Genomic DNA, 20159 nt, shown 5'->3' on the forward strand with positions numbered 1-20159 from the left:
CAGTGAGAGGCCCGCGTCCCGAAAAAAAAAAAAAAAAAAAATGCTATCAAATGAGTAGAGTGTTTATTAGGAGCAAAACAAAATTGTCATATAGATCGTGCCACAGTCTATCCTCCATTCTACTTTTTCATCTACTCTATGTTTGTCCAGTTGGGGCTCAAACTCCATAATGGTTTCCTAGGTATATATACGGCTCGATTTAAACCCAATTTTAAGACAAATCCTCTTTTCCTTTCTCTCTCTCTCTCTTTTTTTTTTTTCTTTTTTGTGGTATGCGGGCCTCTCACTGTTGTGGCCTTTCCCGTTGCGGAGCACAGGCTCTGGACGCGCAGGCTCGGTGGCCATGGCTCACGGGCCCAGCCGCTCCGCGGCATGTGGGATCTTCCTGGACCGGGGCACGAATCCCGTGTGCCCTGCATCGGCAGGCAGACTCTCAACCACTGCGCCACCAGGGAAGCCCCTCCTTTCTCTTTTCATTGTTTCCCTCTCTCCTTCCTACCTTTGTCTTGACACCAAGATCAAAATAATGTTTTCACTACTGCACAAATACTGGATGACATTTCATCACCTGAAATCTGATTAGTAGAATGAGAAACTTTTATTATCAAATACACTCCTTTCCTTAGCTCCATTTTCTCTAAAAAACAGTAACAGACTTAAAACAATGACAAACACATTGAATTTAAAAAGTTCTCCGAAAAAGCCAATTCTGAATCTCAGTCTTTATCTGATACACTATATTTTCATCCTGGGAGATACTAACTCAGAAGAATAATAAGAGATTGAACTCAATAATATCTGATGGCATGAAACATAATAACCTTTTGAACAAGGTAAACAAGGCCCAGGTAAATATTTTAGAGTCCTCTGAGCAATTCAAGATGTATGTGGATGTTAAAGTTCCAACAGTGGTCATGTAGGTTCAGAATCAATAATATCATCGAGATTATTGAGTGTATTTTATGTATTTTTAAAAATTAACATTAGTTTTTAGAGGAATATAGACTGATTCCATTTTATATTATAGTCAATAAAATCCTCAGAATGATTACATTGTTTTCTGGAAGCTTTTGTCTTCCCTCTAGATCATCATTTCAAAAGGAAGAACTATTAAATGCAATGATTGGATACATCTAATGAGCAGCAGAAGCTTTTTTGTTCAAGACTTGCATTGTGCTACTATCTTTTCTATTTATACATTGGTAATCCACAGAAAAAATAACTGTCAGCCTCTACAGTGGTTATCTGTTTCCTAAATAATATTCCTAAAATTTCATTAAGTATATGAGTTTGTCATCATATTGTCTTTCATATGTTTAGAAAACATTTTTAAAAGCAGTTTTATCATAAATATTGTTTTGGATATTATGGGTATTTGTTGCATACTAATGTTTGGTCTAAAACACTTATTTTCTGTTTAGAGATTGCACTAGAATCCTGTGCAGAAAAAAACATATAAAAATATTCAATATATCTACTGTTATTGTAATACAAATTACAGAGAGTAAGTCAAGACAAGATTTCACGACTCATCGGTATGTGCTGAGCCTAGAATGAGAAAGCATTAGGCTTTACCCAAAAAACGCCTTTTCTTTTCAATAAATTTCTCAAATATTTTGTCTTCTTTTAATAAATGAAAGTTCTAAATTTGTTGAAAATGGTAATTGGTGATTTACATAAAACTTAAGGAAATACAGCAACACAAGAAGCAACAGATTGTGTGTCTTATTTAGAATTTAAAAGCAAATTCAGCCTTTACAAAGATTGGGGAAACCATGTAGAGCCATGACATTTTTCACAGATGTGACTTGCAGTTTCAAAAGCTTGCTTTTAAAAAATCTATTATTTAAGATGACATAGCATTCACTGCCATTCAGGAAGCTGGTAGTAAACAAATAGGTTCTTGTTGCCGTTTTGTTTTTTGCCAAAGCAATAGCAGTCTCTTGTGTGTCACTAACTAAACTGACTCCCAAACAAAGAACTAATTTAATGGGATTCCCAAAGCATGTCAATCCAGATTAATCCTGTGGCAGCTATTCTTTATGGAACATTTAGCCTCTGCAAAATGAATTTCTGGCTGAGAAACTTATAAAACAAATACTATTTGTACTATAAAAGTTTTTTTTTCAGCCAATGCCTGTTTATATATTGTGGAGTTAGTATGGGATAATGGCAATGGCTTTGCAGGGTCACAAAGCTATAAGACCTTGGGAATGTTAATTTGTCCAAGGGTGCCTCAGAATCTCACCTATAAAATGGGGGTACCTCAAATTCTTTATAGGGTGGTTATGATATAATACATGTAAAGTACGCACCATGGCAAATTAGTTAAGAGCAAGGACCCTGGAGCCAGTGTATGTCCCATGAAAACATGAATCTTGTCAGTTTTGTTGACCCCTATATTCCTAGGGTTCAATAAAATAGTTCCTAGCACACAGTATGTGCCCAATAAATATGTGCTGAAAAAATGAAATCAAACATCCTGGCTTTGTCATTCCTGGTTATATGACCAAGGGCAAGTTACTTACCTCTATAAGCCTCAGCAGCTTCCTAAAGTGAGAATTAAATGAGCAAAGTGTAAATGCTTAACATACTAGCTATTACTGTTAAACAAGCTGAACACAGCATGAAAAAAGTAGGCACTCAATATGTGGTAACTATTATTACTAATTTGAATTTAAAATTAATATACTGTCTATTTTAAAAGATAATATTAATGAAAAGATAGTATGAGTTAAGGCAACTACTGGTTTTAAATAATGTCATGAATTTGAAAGCCTTTTTAAAATTGCTAAACATGTGACATTATAAATGCTTTAAAGCATGTTTGGAAGAGTACATTCACCTGCATTTAAAATTCTGTTGTTTAAAAATACTTTCTCAGATATTCACCTTTTCCCATTAAATATCACTGTAAGTGATAAAAGGAATCCGCTTTTATTATTCAGCAAAGGAAGTAGTTTTGAAGAGTGTGGGAAATACAGTTGGCCCACGTGTTCAGTATTGAGAACAATGACAAAAATTCCTCTCATATTCTAAATGCAGCACTTGTAAAGTACTGAGATATAAACTACTCTGCAATACTGAGTAAATCAGTAATTATTTTAAAACATTATTGCATGGAAGACAAAAAAATGAAATTACTTATTACCTTAACTCAAAACCCACCACACACATATATATATATATATACACACACACACACATACACACATGTATGTATGTATGTATACATATGTGTGTGTATTTCAAAAATATATACGTAAATGAACACTTCAGCATAGGTAGAGTTCCCCTCTTCTACTCAGAAATGAGTATATATATATATATATATATATATATATATATATATATATATATATATATATATATATATATATATATATATATATATATATATATATATATATATATATATATATATATATATATATATATATATTTTTACACAGAACTGCAGGGTCCTTCTCCTTTATTTCACTTATTTTATATTTTATCATGATATTTGTTCCATTGAAAACAAGATTCAGTAAAGTGTAATAAGGACGTGTTACCTACCCGGGGAGACTTCCATTACTCTAAGCAACTCTCTCAATATTCGTACCAGAGTAGTTTTCACTGGTATCATCAGCTCTCCTTACCTCACAAATCTCTAATTTTCTGTCTCTTCTACCTTTTCTTCTATCTGTTTTACCTTCCTCTTAACTTACTCTACTTTCCCTTTTTATTTTCTTTTTTTACAATGATTTTGCTTCAGGACTGCAAACTTTTATGTTACAAATAATATAATTTTTTTAAGTTTATTGGCCAGAAATTCTGGGACATATCATGACTTAGTCCCTAAGAAACTCCTAATGCCCCATCATGGTCCCTCTCCTGTCCCTGCATCCTTCTCTACCAGATTGTTTCCAAGGGACTTTTATAGTATAGAGTTAATTTACATAAGAATCCATTATGAATTCCACAGCAAAGATACCCACAGATTAATGACAGTGGGTTGAAATGTTGATTTTGTCAAATGTAGTTAGGAAGGAAAGATGTACTCCCGAGCAATGAGTGCAAGTAGTCAGGAGAAAATTAACTGAGAGAAAAGTACAGCAGAGTGAAATGCAGGTCAGTGAGAAAGGAAGAGGCAGCGCAGGTTGTGATGGTGTGAAAATGAGGGACCAGATGAAAAAGACACTGATTCCTCCTTGCTCTGTGACACCTGAGCTTATCACACTGAGTCGTGAGAGTCAAAGTAAGCTTTTTGAAGGAAGACAAGACAGATCTCAGATCTCAAGCTGGTCATGGTGAAGGGTGGGCCAGGGGGTGCCTCTGCTCTGTGAATGACTTCTTTAAGCAGGCATTTGCCACTGCCTCCTACGTTAATCACCTTTCCATCACACGCTCACTTCAGCCCTTACTCCAGGCTTCTTCTTTCTCCCTGATCTCTGCATGAGTCTCCCTCAGCATTAGCATTCTCACTGCAACTCAAACTGTCCCCTTTTTTTTTTCGTCTTAATTTTTCAGCTCAACATCTCTGCTCCTAATACTACCAGTCTTCTCACTGGTCTTTGCAATGACAGTTCCTATACCTGGAGTGCTCTATCTACCTGTTACCTACTTTTCAAGTCTATGTTACTTTACCTTCCCTAGGATGCTTCCTTTTATTAAGTCTACGCTAAGCGTATCCTTCTCTGAATAGTATCACAAAACTCAAAAATCAATTGTTTACTAATTAACTATTCCTCTTATTCTCTCTTCCCCAACTTGACAATAAATTTAAGAGCAGGGACAAAATCTAATGAATCTTTGGATTCTGACACTGGATGACTGACTAGAATATTAATAGAGTCATTTTGGTCGATTCTCCCAAGTCCTGACAGAGCCTCATCATTTACTATAAACCATAAACACAACTTCTGTCTTATGAGAAGTCCTTTTTCTCCACAATCCCAAAATCTGACACAGTTAAAAGGGGAAAGTTTATTTTATAATCATAAAAAAGGAGGTTTTTATAATCGCAATTGGAAACACTGTAAGGAAACAGTTTTTTCATCAACTTGCCATGCTGGTTTTCTTTTATTACTTCCACATGTCTTACTCCGCCTGTATTATATAATAAAAATGTGTATGTCATCAGTCTCCCTGTTCTGAACATCAGTTGTTCTGAACACCAATGCATGACCTCACATCTAGGGTTTATATTTTGACTTCTGGTCTGCAGTGGCGCTATGCTATGCTTATCAATAACAAAATTATGTTTTTGATATAAACACTTTCGAACATTTAAAAAATTCTATAAGACTTTCTCTTTTCCAATTAATTGATAAAAGATGTCTCTGGGTCATTGATTATAGCAATAAGAAATATGCAAGAGATTCTTATTCTTTTTTTCTTTTTTAAACTTATAAGATTTGTCAAAAGGTGAATGGTGGCAATATATTTTCCGCATTTCTCATCCATGTTGGAGTCAAGCAGAGCACCAAGTAATTACCTGGTTATGTATTTCCTTGGTCACATGCTACAAAGTTTTCACGTGAGAATTAAATATTGGCATGTGGTAACATTTCAATTTCACAATTGAGTTCTGCCTATGGAGATCTAAGTCACAAATCACTCCAGGTTGGGAAAGGGAATCTAGTTTTAATATTTTTCTCAAATAATCAGAGTTTACATATTTTTATCTACTATCAGCACTGAAAACTTCAGATTCTATTAATTTTTCTCTTTGAGACTTCTACAACTTTGAGGGAATAAGGGTTGTTGTTCATTTACAATATTTTTAGTTTTTATTCTAATGAACGTTTTGATTGTCTCATGCACATCAACAAGTTAATTTTGAACTAAGATCAACTTAGGAGTTTTAAAATGTTGTTCTACTCGTAGAAGGTAAAGAAAAGGAAAGCTAGACAATGTTGTTAATAAAATATATAAAAATTCAGTTTGGGAAAAAAAGTCCCTAAAGAAAGAAAAGATTAGATTGAGTATGTATCACTAGTGAGTTCAAAATTAGCATTTCATTTTCCTTGCCAAGTCATAAAAATGGTAAGCAACAAATAGAATGGAATTTAATAAAAATAAATATGATGAGCTATACAAACACATGATTTTATTGACACCTGACCTCAGGGTCAAATGCTTAAAACATTCTCACTTGTGACTAGCAAGTATTTTGCTCTCAATAGTTGCATCCTATTAAACCACTGGACATGATGGTTGAGGTTTCCACCAATTTGAATTAAAAGATGGGGATTATCTCATTTGAACTACACGGAGGTCTTGGAAGGGTAGAGTAAGCATTTCCTCATGACAAATTCACTATTTCTAATTCAATAATAACATCACATGGAGATTTGCCTTTTTAGTCATGACTGCAACAAATTTTACAGTGGTATTGTTTAATTCATTCGTTGATTTATAGCTGTAAACTAGGATCTTTAATTGTATTAAGGTGCTATGCCCTTATTCTCTTATGAAGAAGGAAGCTAATATCACAATTGATGAAATTCAATACTTTGACCACATCTCCATTTACAACATCATTTATGTACCACTATGATCTTTGTGGAAATGTTCAGAGAAATGTGTGAAACTCACTCAATGAAGTAGACTTCACCCTTCTCTGTATAGGCCATTTCCCAGTTATCAGGCAATGGGTCTGATTCATCATGCTCTTCAGGTTTAGTTGGTTTTGCATCATCCATCTGTTCCTTCACCTCCTCGGGTTGACTATACACTGGTGCAGGATAAGGCTGGGAGGGTGTCTCCCCTGAGGCACCTGCACTCTTGTCTTCATGTTCACTGGATTCTATGAGAGAACAAGAGCATAGGGTTAGTCACTCGAGCCACTGTAACTTCTGAGTGAGTGCGGACTACGTTCATCAGGGAATGAGCTCTGTGAAGGCTAATAGGAAAAGCACAATTGTAACCAGCTCTGAAAATTATCAGTAGGCCTATTGGAGTTCCCTTTTCACTCATCATTCTCACAGATCCTTCAACTAATTATTGCTGATGACTAACTTGGACGACCATTTCACAATGCAGGTGTGGCAGACAGTGTAATGCTCCCTAAGAATGGCCATGCCCTACGCCCTGGAACATGTGATTTTTACCTTACATGGCAAAAGAAGATTTGCAGAACTGATTAAACTAAGGACCTTGCGATTGGGGGATTATCTTCAACCATTCAGGTGGGCTTATTTTAGTGACAAGGGTCTTTACAAGTGTAAGAGGAAAGCAGAAGACGAGTGTGAGAGGGATATGTGACTACTGAAGAATGGCAAAAGAGATGCACCGGTGCTGACTTTGAAGATAGGAAGGGACCAAACACAAGCTAAGAAATGGGGGTGGCCTTTAGAAGCTGGCAAGGCAAAAGAATAGATTCTCTTCTAGAGCCTCTAGAAAAGAACAGTTTTTCAGACATCTTGATTTTAGCCTAGTGAGACCCAGGTCAGACTTCTAACCTACAGAGCTGTATGATAAAAAAATATGCATTGTTTTAAGCCACTAGGTGTGTGGTAATCTGTTACAGCAGCAATAGAAAACTAATACAACAGAGCAAAAACTAAAAGAGATACATACCTTAAGAGAAATGATAAAAGGCTTGGAGGACAGACCCAAGGGTACCAACATGCAAATGGTATGAGCTCCAGAATGAGGAAAAGGGCCACATGGAGAAGAAATAACAACTCAATAAAAATAGAATATAAGTTGCCTAAAATGAAGAAACACTTGAGTCTGAAGATTAAAATGGTTCACTGAATCTGAGGCCAAATTAATGAAGTATTTATTCCACCTAAACACATCTAGGTGAAATTTCCAAGCTCCAATGTTAAGAAACAACTTTACAAGCTTCCACATTGAAGAAAATTACCAAAAAAAAGAGGAACAGAAGATCATCAGACGTTTCATCTATAATACCCTAAGCTCAAAGACGATAAGGTAACACCTGTAGTAACTTGAAGAAAAGAAAAGTACAGCAACCCAAGAAATTAACTCTACCAAAATAATATTCATCTATCTAGGCAAAAGAAAGTCACTTTTAAACGTGCAAAAGTTCTGAATGAAATCTTACCTTTGGAAAGCTCAGGTTCAGAGAAATTTCCTACAAGGTAAGATGGTGATTGGGAGAGAAATTCAAAGGGGAAATTTAGATTTAAGATACTCCCTGGTTCATTCAGGGATTCAGCACCACTATATTTAGGTTTTGGCCTCGGGTGTGGCAAGGTAATGGTAAGAAGAGGGAAACCACAGAAAAGATCAACGGAGCCAAAAGCAGAGGGGGCCTATAACTACTTTAGTTTGGAACTTTGGGAGGAATGTTTCCTGCAGAGTGGCTCCAAATCTCCACTGGGGTGTCAGAGATAAATGGATGAATACATTTGGCAAATACTACTCCCAAGACTTCCCTGTGGCATGCACATCAGGCAGAAGTCCAAGTATGCTCTGGTGGAGACTTGGAAAGTAGCTAAGAATAGAGAACCAATCCGCCTGCACTGAGGGTCACTATGGCTTCTTCACAGCAGAAGGCATGGTGGGGACAGCTTAATCCAGAAACTGGAAGGAGACACTACTGACATACAATGTTAATGTGATGGTGAGGCAGCCCTCTTGGAAATATGAAACTCCACAATTGTTTGGGAACCTAATCCATAGCTATGAACATTAAAAAATATATACAAATACATATATGCTTCAACTCAGTAATCCCAGTTTGAGAATATAACCTCTAGGAATAAACGTGGTGGTGTATAAAAACAGCTATATAATAATATTTATCGTAGCACTGTTTGTAGTAGCAAAGACCTGGAAACGATTTGGATGCCTATCAATGAGGGTATGATTAAACAAATTGTGGTTATCATTACCATGGAAAACTATGTAGTGTAAAGACCTGCTGACCTGGAAAAGGTGCTAATCATTACTATTCAAAGAGTAATCCAAATTGAAGAGTAATACGTGTACACTGTTAATTCTATTTTTTAAAAAAAAAGCAAACAGCAAGCTAGATATATGCAAATAATTTTGTTTACAAGTATATGAACAAAAAAACAAGATGGAGAGATGTACAACAGATGGTTAACTCTGATTAAACAAAAACAGTACATTTGTATGGGTGTGGGAGTTTTTTCACGTATCTTTGCATTAGTTGGCTATTATATTTATAAGTTTAAAAATAATAAAGGTAATTTAAAATGAGTAAATTAAAGTAGAATGTACTTTTTGTCTTAATCAACGGCTTGGATTAAGTGTTTTCCCCATATGCGTCAGTCTCAGAGAGCAATATGAAAGCATCTTTAGGAATTAGGACAAGAACACTTTACAAGCTTTTGTTGTTTTGCCCTTAAAAAGAAGATTTTATGAAAATAATATGGCCCTTAGTGATGTAGTCTCCCAGCTGATTCTTCATACATATTTAACCTTTGTAAATTGTGCAGGAAAGAAACAGCAAGAGAAGGTACCATTGCTCTTTTTAGATTCTCCTTGCTGTACCTTATTACCGCATGTAATTACCAATACGTGAAGCGTACTGTTCTCAGGTATTTCCAAATGTCGTGTTGCATTTGAAAAGTTAAAAAGCAAGGTCATGATCTGAACACACTCATTTATTCAATATTCACCTAATCAGTATTTATTAAACACTCAATTGGTGTCAGGCACCAAGGACAGAAGAGCAAACAAGAGAGGCATGATCCTTGCTCTCACAGAACTCCAACTATTTCAAGATGTGTAGTCTTTAAACAATTTTAAGTGCGATGAATACTATCAAAGGGAAAGATGAGATCTTACGCATACACATTCCTCATAAAGAATCAAGGAAAGCCCTTTTTCCAACATGCTATCAAATCTGAGACTAGAAAAAGGAGTCAAGTGACTTCTTTCAGAGGAAAGTAAGGGAGAAAGAAATACATAAAAAAGGAATAGATTAGGCCTTAGAAAGCATGCTCAAAATTTGAGACTGTATCCTGAGAGTAACGAGAAGGTACTGATGTGTCTTAATCAAGGGGATGACACAAGTAGGTTTTTATTCTCCGCAAAGACCCTCTTAGCTATTCTGGGGGTTTGAGAGTGTTAAGAGTAGATATTTACAGACCATTGGGGAGTTATTTTTGTGTTTGAGACAGAGACGTTGGTGGCATGGGCATGGCTTCTTTTTATGAACTGAAAAAAAATGTAGAATACGCATTTGGTATGATATTTTAAAAAAGGTACAGATAAGGACAAATGAGAAGTCATGGTAAACCCAGTGGGGGGCAAAGCAATTCACTGAGCTAGGCACCATGACAGGAGGAGCAGGACTCTGTCAGGAGTGGGAAAGATAATGGCTGTAATTTTAGGCACAACAGATGGAAGTCCATGCCAAACTCACAATGGAGATGTCAAGTCAATGAGTTCTTGGCTGGAGGGAATCAGCTTGAAAGACTACAGCATACGGATAGATTGTATTATAATTTAAGCCACAGGAGCGAATGAAATTGCCTAGAGAGACAGTGCAGCAAGTGGAAACAAGAACACCTAGAGCAGCTGTCTGAGGAACTCCAACATTTAAGTCACCGAGAGAATGACGAGGGAAGAGCAACCGGGGAAGTAACAGAAAAACCAGTTGATCTTTCTGGCACAGAAGCCAAGCAAAGGTCAATGAGGAGGAAACACTTAACTGTGGCCAAAACTTCCAAACAGTCCATCAGCAAGATTAGGATGTAAAATCTAATGAAATTCAAGATATGGAGGTCACTGGGGATGTTAGCTACCAGCTGTGGTACTAGTTGCAGTGGAGTGGTGGATGGGAAGGCCAAGCTGGAATGGATTAAATGAATGCATAAAGAGAAAATATAGAATATGCTAACAGAGAAAGTCAAAGATTAGCTATGAACAATTAAACTTTTTTCTTCGTCTAAATAACTATTATATTTTCAAGAGAAATGTGAGACATCTCCTGAAAAAAAAAAGTCTAGAGTCTTTGGAGATGTCTATAGTTATATTTATAACTATTGATGTGCTAGAGATTACTGAGCCATGTTCTCCCAGTTTATCTAGCTCATTTATTCATTCATTCCTTTATTCTTATCTAATCAATCAATTGTTACATTAGCAAACATGAATTTATACCTACAATGTGCAAGATACTTGACAAGAGCTTAATGGGAGAGAGAAAAAGAACTTTTTATCAGGCTACTGAGAATTGGGTTGAAATGTAAGTAATAAGGAGCATCCACTTTCTTTATTTGAAGAAAATAAGAGAAAAAAAATGAGTAAGGCAAATGGACAACCACAACATCCCCACATTTACTATTCATAAAGGCTAATCTAGGGATGCAGTTTATGGTGAGGGTCAAGGGCTTCTGGTAAAATGCAGAATCAAGCTGATATACCCACAGGCAGTACTGAACCAGGGCAGGTTTCCCATGCAGGGGTAGAACATGTTCCCGGAAGAGCCATGCAGGGTATTAAGAGGAAATAAAAAGAGGACTTGAGCCAAGGAGGCCCAGATTATCCTTCAAAGATGTATCACTCAGAGAAGTCACTCTACCTCTTTTGGGCAGAATAAGTCAAGGAGCCAGTGGAGTGAAAATTAAGTACCCTCTTTGACATGCAAGACAACATGGGAGGTGGAGAGGAAGTACTTCCCCCCAGTGGATAACAATGCAGAGTACTACCACAATGATTTATTGAAGGATACTCAGTGACACAAAAGAGTTGTATACAATTCTCTAGGGAGACGATAAGGCACAGGGAAACAAGAGTACCTAAGGCAGCTGTCTGAGAAACTCCATTATTTAACAGTCAGCAAAGGAAGAAACTGGCATTATATTTGCTATATTACGTACTAGGAAAATGGTAGTAATTAATTAATTAATTGAGCATCTGTTGAGCCCCTGCTAAGTGCCAAGCACTAGGCTAGGCAGTGGGCAGTTAAGGAGACTGTGGGCCAAATGGTAAGTATTAGTTTGCTAGGGCTGTCATAACAAAATAGTACAAAACTGGATGACTTAATACAAATTTATTGTTTTACAGTTCTGGAGACTAGAAACCCTAGAACAAGGGTTCACCAGCAGGGTCATGCTCCCTCTGAAGATGTTACAGAAGGATCTGTTGCAGTCCTCTCTGCTGGCTTCTGGTAGTTCCTTGGTTTGTGGCAGCATAACTACAATCTTCATATGGTATTCTCCCTGTATACATGCCTGGGTCCTAATTGCCCCTTTTTAGAAGGAGACTAGTCGTACTGGGTCAGGGGCCCACTCTACCGATCTACAACTTAATTAGTAGAACTAATTACTACTACTACGTAGTTAAGATAACCTCTTCCTATTTCCAAATAAGATCACATTCTGAGATTCTGGTGGTTTGGACTTCAACATATGAATTTTGGGGGGAAACAATTCAACTCATTAAATAGTATATTAGGCAAGTTTATCTTACAATCCACCAAACCAATATTTACCATGTCTGGGACTATAAATTATCATTTCATGCTACATTACAATCGTTTCCCTGCTTAATAAGGAGAATAGAAATTAACTTTACTACATTTTAGGTAACATAATTATGTCTTTCTTCTGTATGTGGCTTAATATTTTAAAAAATCAGATATGTTGGGTATTATATAAGTAACTGAGAAAGTACCCATTAAGAACAGAATGGACTTTTTAAAAAATATGCTTTATGTTTTAGATCAATTTTAAGTTCACAGCAAAATTAAGAGAAAGCTACAGAAATTTCCTATGTACTCCCTGTCCCCACAAATGCATTGTCTCCCCCATTACTAACATCCTCCACCAGTGTGGTGCATTTATTACAATTGATGAACTTACAGTGACACATCATTATCACTCAAAATCCATAGTTTACATCAGGGTTCACTCTTGGTGTTGTATGTTTTATGGGTTTCAACAAATGTATAATGACACACATCCACCACTGTAATATACATAGTAGTTTCACTGCCTTAAAAGTCCTCTGTGCTCTGCTTTTCATCCCTCTCTCTCCTCTAACTCTTGGAAACCACTGATGTTTTTACTGTCTCCATAGTTTTGCCTTTTCCAGAATGTCATATAGTATAGAGAGTCTTTTCAGATTTGCTTCTTTCATTTAGTAATACACATTTAAGTTTGCTTTGGCTTCTTTCATTTAGTAATACACATTTAAGTTTGTTTGATGTCTTTTTTTTGCGGGGCTCTCACTGCTGTGGCCTCTCCCGTTGCGGAGCACAGGCTCCGGACACGCAGGCTCAGCGGCCATGGCTCACGGGCCCAGCCGCTCCACGGCATGTGGGATCTTCCCGGACCGGGGCACGAACCCGTGTCCCCTGCATCGGCAGGCGGACTCTCAACCACTGCGCCACCACACCAGGGAAGCCCTGCGTGATGTCTTTTAATAGCTTTATAGCTCATTTATTTGCAGCACTGAATAATATTCCATTGTCTGGATGTACCACCAAAACATACTTTTAGTAATTAAGGATAGGAAAGAACAGATTTTACCGACCAGCCAAGGTGCATGTGTAGCCATTCCTGCTAGCACTCCCCTCCTCCCATGGAGTTCAGCTTAAAGTTCTATGCATGCAAATGTGCCCTAACACAGATCTCATATATGTCAGATCTGCAATTTGAGAAACCTTAGACTGTTTAAATTCTGACTAAAGAGAAAGAGCCAAATAACCCCAAGCACATTTTACTTTTATAGTGGTTTGAAGGTATTTCTTGATTAAGCAGTGGTCATGTAGAATTGCCCTTTTTAACTTCTAAGACACATTTCTCAGCATGGTTTTATTGTTGAATCCAAACATGAATTTTTGTGATATGTAAATTAATTTTCCCCCAAGACGCTTGCTGCTTAAGTGAAAAGACTTTATCAAACACTGGCATTTTTTGAGCATTCCATTTTGCATTTCTCGGTCCCTTAGATGCCTTACAAACCAGAGCAAGGGGTTTATTTTTGCCATAACAATAGAAACAAAAAATATTTCAATAAAGAAGGAACACCTATTTTTAAAGAATGATAATCATAAAGAAAAATTTCCCTTTGACCAGGACTGTTGTATTTACTAGAAATTTATAGAAACATTGAGAAACAAAATAGGCATTGGTAATATACAGTCTTATAAGCAATGGCCTATAAAAACGTGTTTTATGTACACTTTTATTGCTGTGAAGAATTAAGAAATATAGTTTCTTTCATCTTTCCTACCCTAAAGTTTTGTTGGACTCAGCAAATAATTTCCTTCTTCCCATAAGAAATTCAGAAGAACTCAAAGATCTGTATATAGTACAGGGACTGAAAACCATTTAATGGGAAGAGAGGTAAATATATGCATTTTTGCATTCAGTACAGTCTGCATAAATTCTACAGTTCTGGTCCAGTCTCAGGTTTTGATATTACAGCATGTATAGTAGCCATTCCGCTTACTTACATGTTTATTACCCTAGCAGTATCTAACACATTGCCTTCTGGATACAAGACTAAGGATAAATCAGAAATACCATGGTTTTGAATGTCCCCCTACTGAGTTTTATTAAAGAATAATCAGAAACCAAGATAAAACCATTTCAAGAAGAAGATTGCCTATTTTATACCTTAACCATATTTTCACTTGATACAGTCTATGCTTACAGTTAACGTTCAGCTTTCTGTAATTGCCATCCTTTGAAATGAGGGAAAATAATATCTTAAAGCCAGATAGGAAATTGTTGATTTCACTTCTTTGAACAGTCATAAAAGTTGAATTTCCAAAATTTATTTTACCCTGTAAGGGAGCTCTGCAACTTATATTTTTAATGGCTCGGTGACAAATTTTAATAAATCTCATGTCTTTATGTTATTTCTCCTGCCTTCATGTTATTTCTTTGGAAATAAGCATGGCTAAAAAACATTTAATGGGAAAAAGAGAAAGATTGAGGGACATATTTATAGCTTATAAGGAAAGAAAATAGGAATAATTTGAGATTAATTTTTTTTTCTTTTTGTTTAGCCATTCTCGATAGCAACAAACATACTCCACAAGAAGCAGTAGAATATAATTGCTAAGGCTGGTGTGAGACTGCCTGGGTTTGAATTTGTCCTTCATGGCGTGCTGTTGGGCAAGTTATTTAACTCACTCTGTGCATGCCTCAATTTCCTTAAATGTACAATGGAACAACATTACTGACCTATAAGGGTTATAGGTAACCCTTATTTGTATACAAATTGCTTAGAACAGTCAACTACCAGAACATAGTAGATGTTCAGGAAATGTTATATATTTTTATCAGTGAGTTCTACCACCTAGAACACTAAATAAATTGTGTAGTTAAATCAGCCAAGCAGCCTAAATGATTTCTCCCCACTGAAACAAAAAGTATGTGGTCAATTTCAAATGATTTTTAAGATGTTAGGTGTTTTCTTTTAGAGGAAAACATAGGGAGAACACTCTTTGACATAAATCACAGCAAGATCTTTTTTGACCCACCTCCTAGAGTAATGGAGGTAATGGGACCTAATGAAACTTAAATGCTTTTGCACAGCAAAGGAAATTATAAACAAGACGAAAAGACAACCCTCAGAATGGGAGAAAAATATTTGGAAACAAAGCAACAGACAAAGGATAAATCTCCAAAATATATAAACAGCTCATGCAGCTCAATATTAAAAAAAACAAACAACCCAACCAAAAAATGGGCAGAAGACTTAGATAGGGATCTCTCCAAAGAAGACATACTGATGGCCAAGAGGCACATGAAAAGCTGCTCAACATCACCAATTATTAGAGAAATGCAAATCAAAACTACAATGAGGTATCACCTAACACCGGTCAGAATGGCCATCATCAAAAAATCTACAAACAACAAATGCTGGAGAGGGTGTGGTGAAAACGGAAACCTCTTGCACTACTGGTGGGAATGTAAATTGATACAGCCACTATGGAGAACAGTATGGAGGCTCCTTAAAAAAACTAAAAATAGAATTACCCTATGACCCCACAATCCCACTACTGGGCATATGCCCAGAGAAAAGCATAATTCAAAAAGACACATGCATCCCATTGTTCATTGCAGCACTATTTACAATAGCCAGGTCATGGAAGCAACCTAAATGCCCATCGACAGATGAATGGATAAAGAAGATGTGGTACATATATACAATGGAATATTACTCAGCCATAAAAAGGAATGAAATTGGGTCATTTGTAAAGATGTGGATGGACCTACAGTCTGTCATACGGAGTGAAGTAAGCCACAAAGAGAAAAACAAATATCATATATTAACACATATATGTGGAATCTAGAAAAATGGTACAGATGAACTGGTTTGAAAGGCAGAAATGGAGACAAAGATGTAGAGAACAAATGTATGGACACCAAGGGGGGAAAATGGGGCAGGGGTGGTGGTGGTGGGATGAATTGGGAGATTGGGATTGACATGTATACACTAATATGTATAAAATGGATAACTAATAAGAAAAAGAAAGATATTAGGTGTTTTCAAAAAACTGCAATTTCTAAAGAAAAAAAGGAAACACACAAAGCTAACGTTTCTTCTTTAAAAGGTCTTTGCACAAATTGAGTTTTTCTTCCTCAGTTGAAACATGCTGTGGTGTTAAGTGATTTAAAGTAGGGAAAATAATCCTCAGAAACCACAATTTTTTTCCAAGTTCTGTATGTTTTCCTACAGAGTTCTGCATTTGATTTTGCTGGGTGCCAGGGGCTGCTACTGAGCTATGAACTTGGCATCACTCCAGTACCTTTGAGGGTACTGATTTACATCAGAATCAGAGACATAGCTCCCCGATTTTATATTAGCCCAAACCTTAGTCTCCTCATATAGCGTCAGGGCAAGCTTGGCTTTTAAGTCTAACAATAGACTGCTCCACACTCTTGTTTCTGCTCATTTGTAGTAGTGACCATGGTGGTGGAAGTGGTGGGGCTTGAAGATTTCCTTTGCTTTCTTGCAAACTCAACAATCTTATCAAAAAGTATGTTTGATAGGGTGATATAAAGTCTTATTGTATTGTAGTCAGAGGTGGGAAGGAGTGGAGGCTGTCACAACTGCTGTTTGCTTCACTGCTACAAGCTGAATTTCTTGGAATTTGAACTTTAGGCTCTTGTAAATGAATCAAGCTTGAGTGATTACTTCAGGCTTGATCTTGGACAGGAGAAAAATATCATTGTAACTGATTTTTGATATGGCCATACTATAGATCATATTCTATAGTGAAAATTGAGGACATTCTGCCTTCAGAAAGGAAGCTGTCATGCAGTGGCCACCTGCATTCTATGTAGCCAGTTGACTGGAAGAAGTCAACATCGTAGGTCACTGCTCAAAGAGTGCTCTTATCAATTCTCCTTGCTTTCCCTAACCTTCTCAAATGAGAAGAAGAATTATACTATGGGGGCCAAAATATTTGCATCTTAGTGATTAGTGAATATTTGCTCATGACTTAGAAAAAATATAATTACTTTTTTTTTTTTTTTTTTTTTTTTCGGGACCTATTTGTCTACATAATTGGGATCATATGGTATATTTAGAATTGTACATGCTGATTCAGGGGAAGGGCAGTGTTTACAAATACATTTTTAAAATAAAGAAAAAGGCTCATGGGCCCAGCCGCTCCGCGGCATGTGGGATCTTCCCGGACCGGGGCACGAACCCGCGTCCCCTGCATCGGCAGGCGGACTCTCAACCACTGTGCCACCAGGGAAGCCCTAATTACTTTTTTTGATGTAGTAAAACAAGCACTTGGACAAAATCCAAAAGTACAAAGAAGAAATACAGTGCAAAGTAGTTTTCCTCCTGCTTCTACTCCCACTGCTCTAGCAATGCAGTTAGCAGAGATGATTATATTTTCTGCTCCTTCTGAGATGTTTCTATGCATGCTGATAACTGAATTGTAGTTGGTATTTTCTGACTCCTTACTTCTCCTAAAGTTTTTCTAAGTTCTAAAAAAATGCACTATGATTTTTTTTTTATATACGGTATGAGAATGAGGAAGGGTGGCCCTTAAACACTGTGGAAAATAAAAAATATGTACAATTTTTTTTTCCTGAGATGTTAACTAATGTTTCCTTTTAATATTTGAGACCATGAAAGAAACACAAGTCTAGAACAAAATATTAGAATTAGGGAAAGTTAGGGTAATGATTAACTATGCTGCTGAGTTTTGAGATGATGTATCAGTTGAGAGAGCAGGAATTCCCAATCCTGTAAAGAGATTACTTTTTATCTGTAATATTTGTAACCAAATTGGATCTCATCTATTTTAGGAGGCTAACCAGGGAAATATGAATTATTAAGGAAGCATATTCAATACCTCAAAATTATTTTCATCTATATCTAAAACCCACAATTGGTTACAAGTTCTTTGGAATATTAAAAGAACAATATGAGGAATTATAAGAATAGAAACATGCAAGGTCTGTGAGTGGAAGATGACAGGAAAGAAATCCTGAGACATAAAAAACTAAATTGGAAAGAATTACTAAGAAGATTAGTAGAGGGAATTATTTTCCATTAACAGGGGAGAAGAAGTGCTTCCTTAACTAGCATATTTTCTTCTATTAATTTTTAACATTTTATAAAAGCAGACTGATACAGAGTGGAGTAAGTCAGAAAGAGAGAAACAAATACCGTATTCTAATGCATATAAATGGAATCTAAAAAAAAAAAAAAAAGAAAAGAAAAGTGGTACTGATGAACCTAGTTGCAGGGCAGGAATGAAGATGTAGACATAGAGAATGGACTTGAGGACACGGGGTGGGAGGGGGAAGCTGGGGCGAAGTGAGAGTAGCACCGACATATATATACTACCGAATGTAAAATAGCTAGTGGGAAGCCACAGCATAGCACAGGGAGATCAGCTTGGTGCTTTGTGATGAACTAGAGGGGTGGGATAGGGAGTATGGGAGGGAGGCTCAAGAGGGAGGGGATATGGGGACATGTGTATGCATATGGCTGATTCACTTTGGTGTAAAACAGAAACTAACAGTATTGTGAAGGAATTATACTCCAATAAAGATCTATTAAAAAAAATAAAAGCAGACTGGAATAATGGCAATAAAATGAACCCTCACATCTTTGAAATTTATGTGTTATGTGGTTTTCATAATGTACTGAATTCTGAAGATATTTATCATATAGAAACAAGTTCTCCAAATCTTCAACTAACTCTGGGGTGAGAGAAACTGATAAGTATTGAAAATGTTCAAAGACCAAAGCAAGGTATGAAATGAAATATAGGACACGTATGTACAATAATTCTTAGATCTCGCTTTCAGAATTCTGAAAAAAATCAGGAGATTAGTACTACATGAAACATAACATCACCTTCTGAAGTTTTAGGAACATCAAAGGGGCTGAAAGAGAAAAGGAAGAAGGCTTTATTTAACCTTGATCTTGATCATTCAAGTGCCAGTCTTTGGGGCCAAATTGGAGTCAAGGTATTTTTTGATGAGAGTAAGAAGTCAATTAGGAAGTAAAAGATAAAGGTGCTATCCCCTTATCTCTGAGTGCCCAGAGAGACCTTATCCAGAGACCTTCCCTCTTCAGAGCCAAAGACCAGCCCTCAGCCAGAAATAACTTGAGCAATTTTTGTCTGACAATAAAGTAGCTAAGATTTCACACTGAAATTATAATCACATCCATTAGGAGAAATATGTGATAAGAAAATGGGCTACAGGGTGAATATCAGGCCTAGAGAGAATGGATGGCCATGACTAGAAATAAGCTTCAACTCTAACAGTGCCTGGAGAACCTGAAGACACAAACATTTCTGTATGTGCTCTACAAACCCCGGTGTGAGCCTGGTTGCTTTTGCTGTGCCTTCTTCCTTCATGTATAAATCTCTCTCTCATATACATCATATAAACACTCAGAGAAACAGGAAAGACCTCTCTACAAAAGGTTGAATGCAAGATTCCAAAAATGTTGAATCAATCTGAGGGCACAAAGAGGTTCAAATAGTGCTTCGCTTTCAGATTTATCGCAAAGTGAGTCTGCCTTGATTTAAAAAGACATCCCTGAGGGCTTCCCTGGTGGTGCAGTGCTTGAGAGTCTGCCTGCCGATGCAGGGGACACGGGTTCATACCCCGGTCCGGGAGGATCCCACATGCCGTGGAGCTGCTGGGCCCGTGAGCCATGGCCGCTGAGCCTGTGCTCCGCAACGGGAGAGGCCACGGCGGTGAGAGGCCCGCGTACCGCAAAAA

General features: G+C 36.9%; 1 protein-coding gene across 2 annotated transcripts in view; it reads right to left on the reverse strand.

Moving 5' to 3' along the window:
• The window catches only part of MAGI2 (membrane associated guanylate kinase, WW and PDZ domain containing 2), a 1308856-nt gene that overhangs the window by 462407 nt on the left and 826290 nt on the right, over window positions 1-20159 (reverse strand). For both annotated transcript variants that reach the window (XM_024738094.1, XM_024738093.1), the window contains exon 5: window positions 6583-6793. In XM_024738094.1, the coding sequence (XP_024593862.1) occupies window positions 6583-6793 (211 nt within the window). The remainder of the gene's footprint in view (window positions 1-6582; window positions 6794-20159) is intronic.

Source organism: Neophocaena asiaeorientalis, unplaced genomic scaffold (genome assembly GCF_003031525.2).
Source record: "Neophocaena asiaeorientalis asiaeorientalis breed wild unplaced genomic scaffold, Neophocaena_asiaeorientalis_V1.1 scaffold170, whole genome shotgun sequence".
Lineage (NCBI taxonomy): Eukaryota > Metazoa > Chordata > Mammalia > Artiodactyla > Phocoenidae > Neophocaena > Neophocaena asiaeorientalis.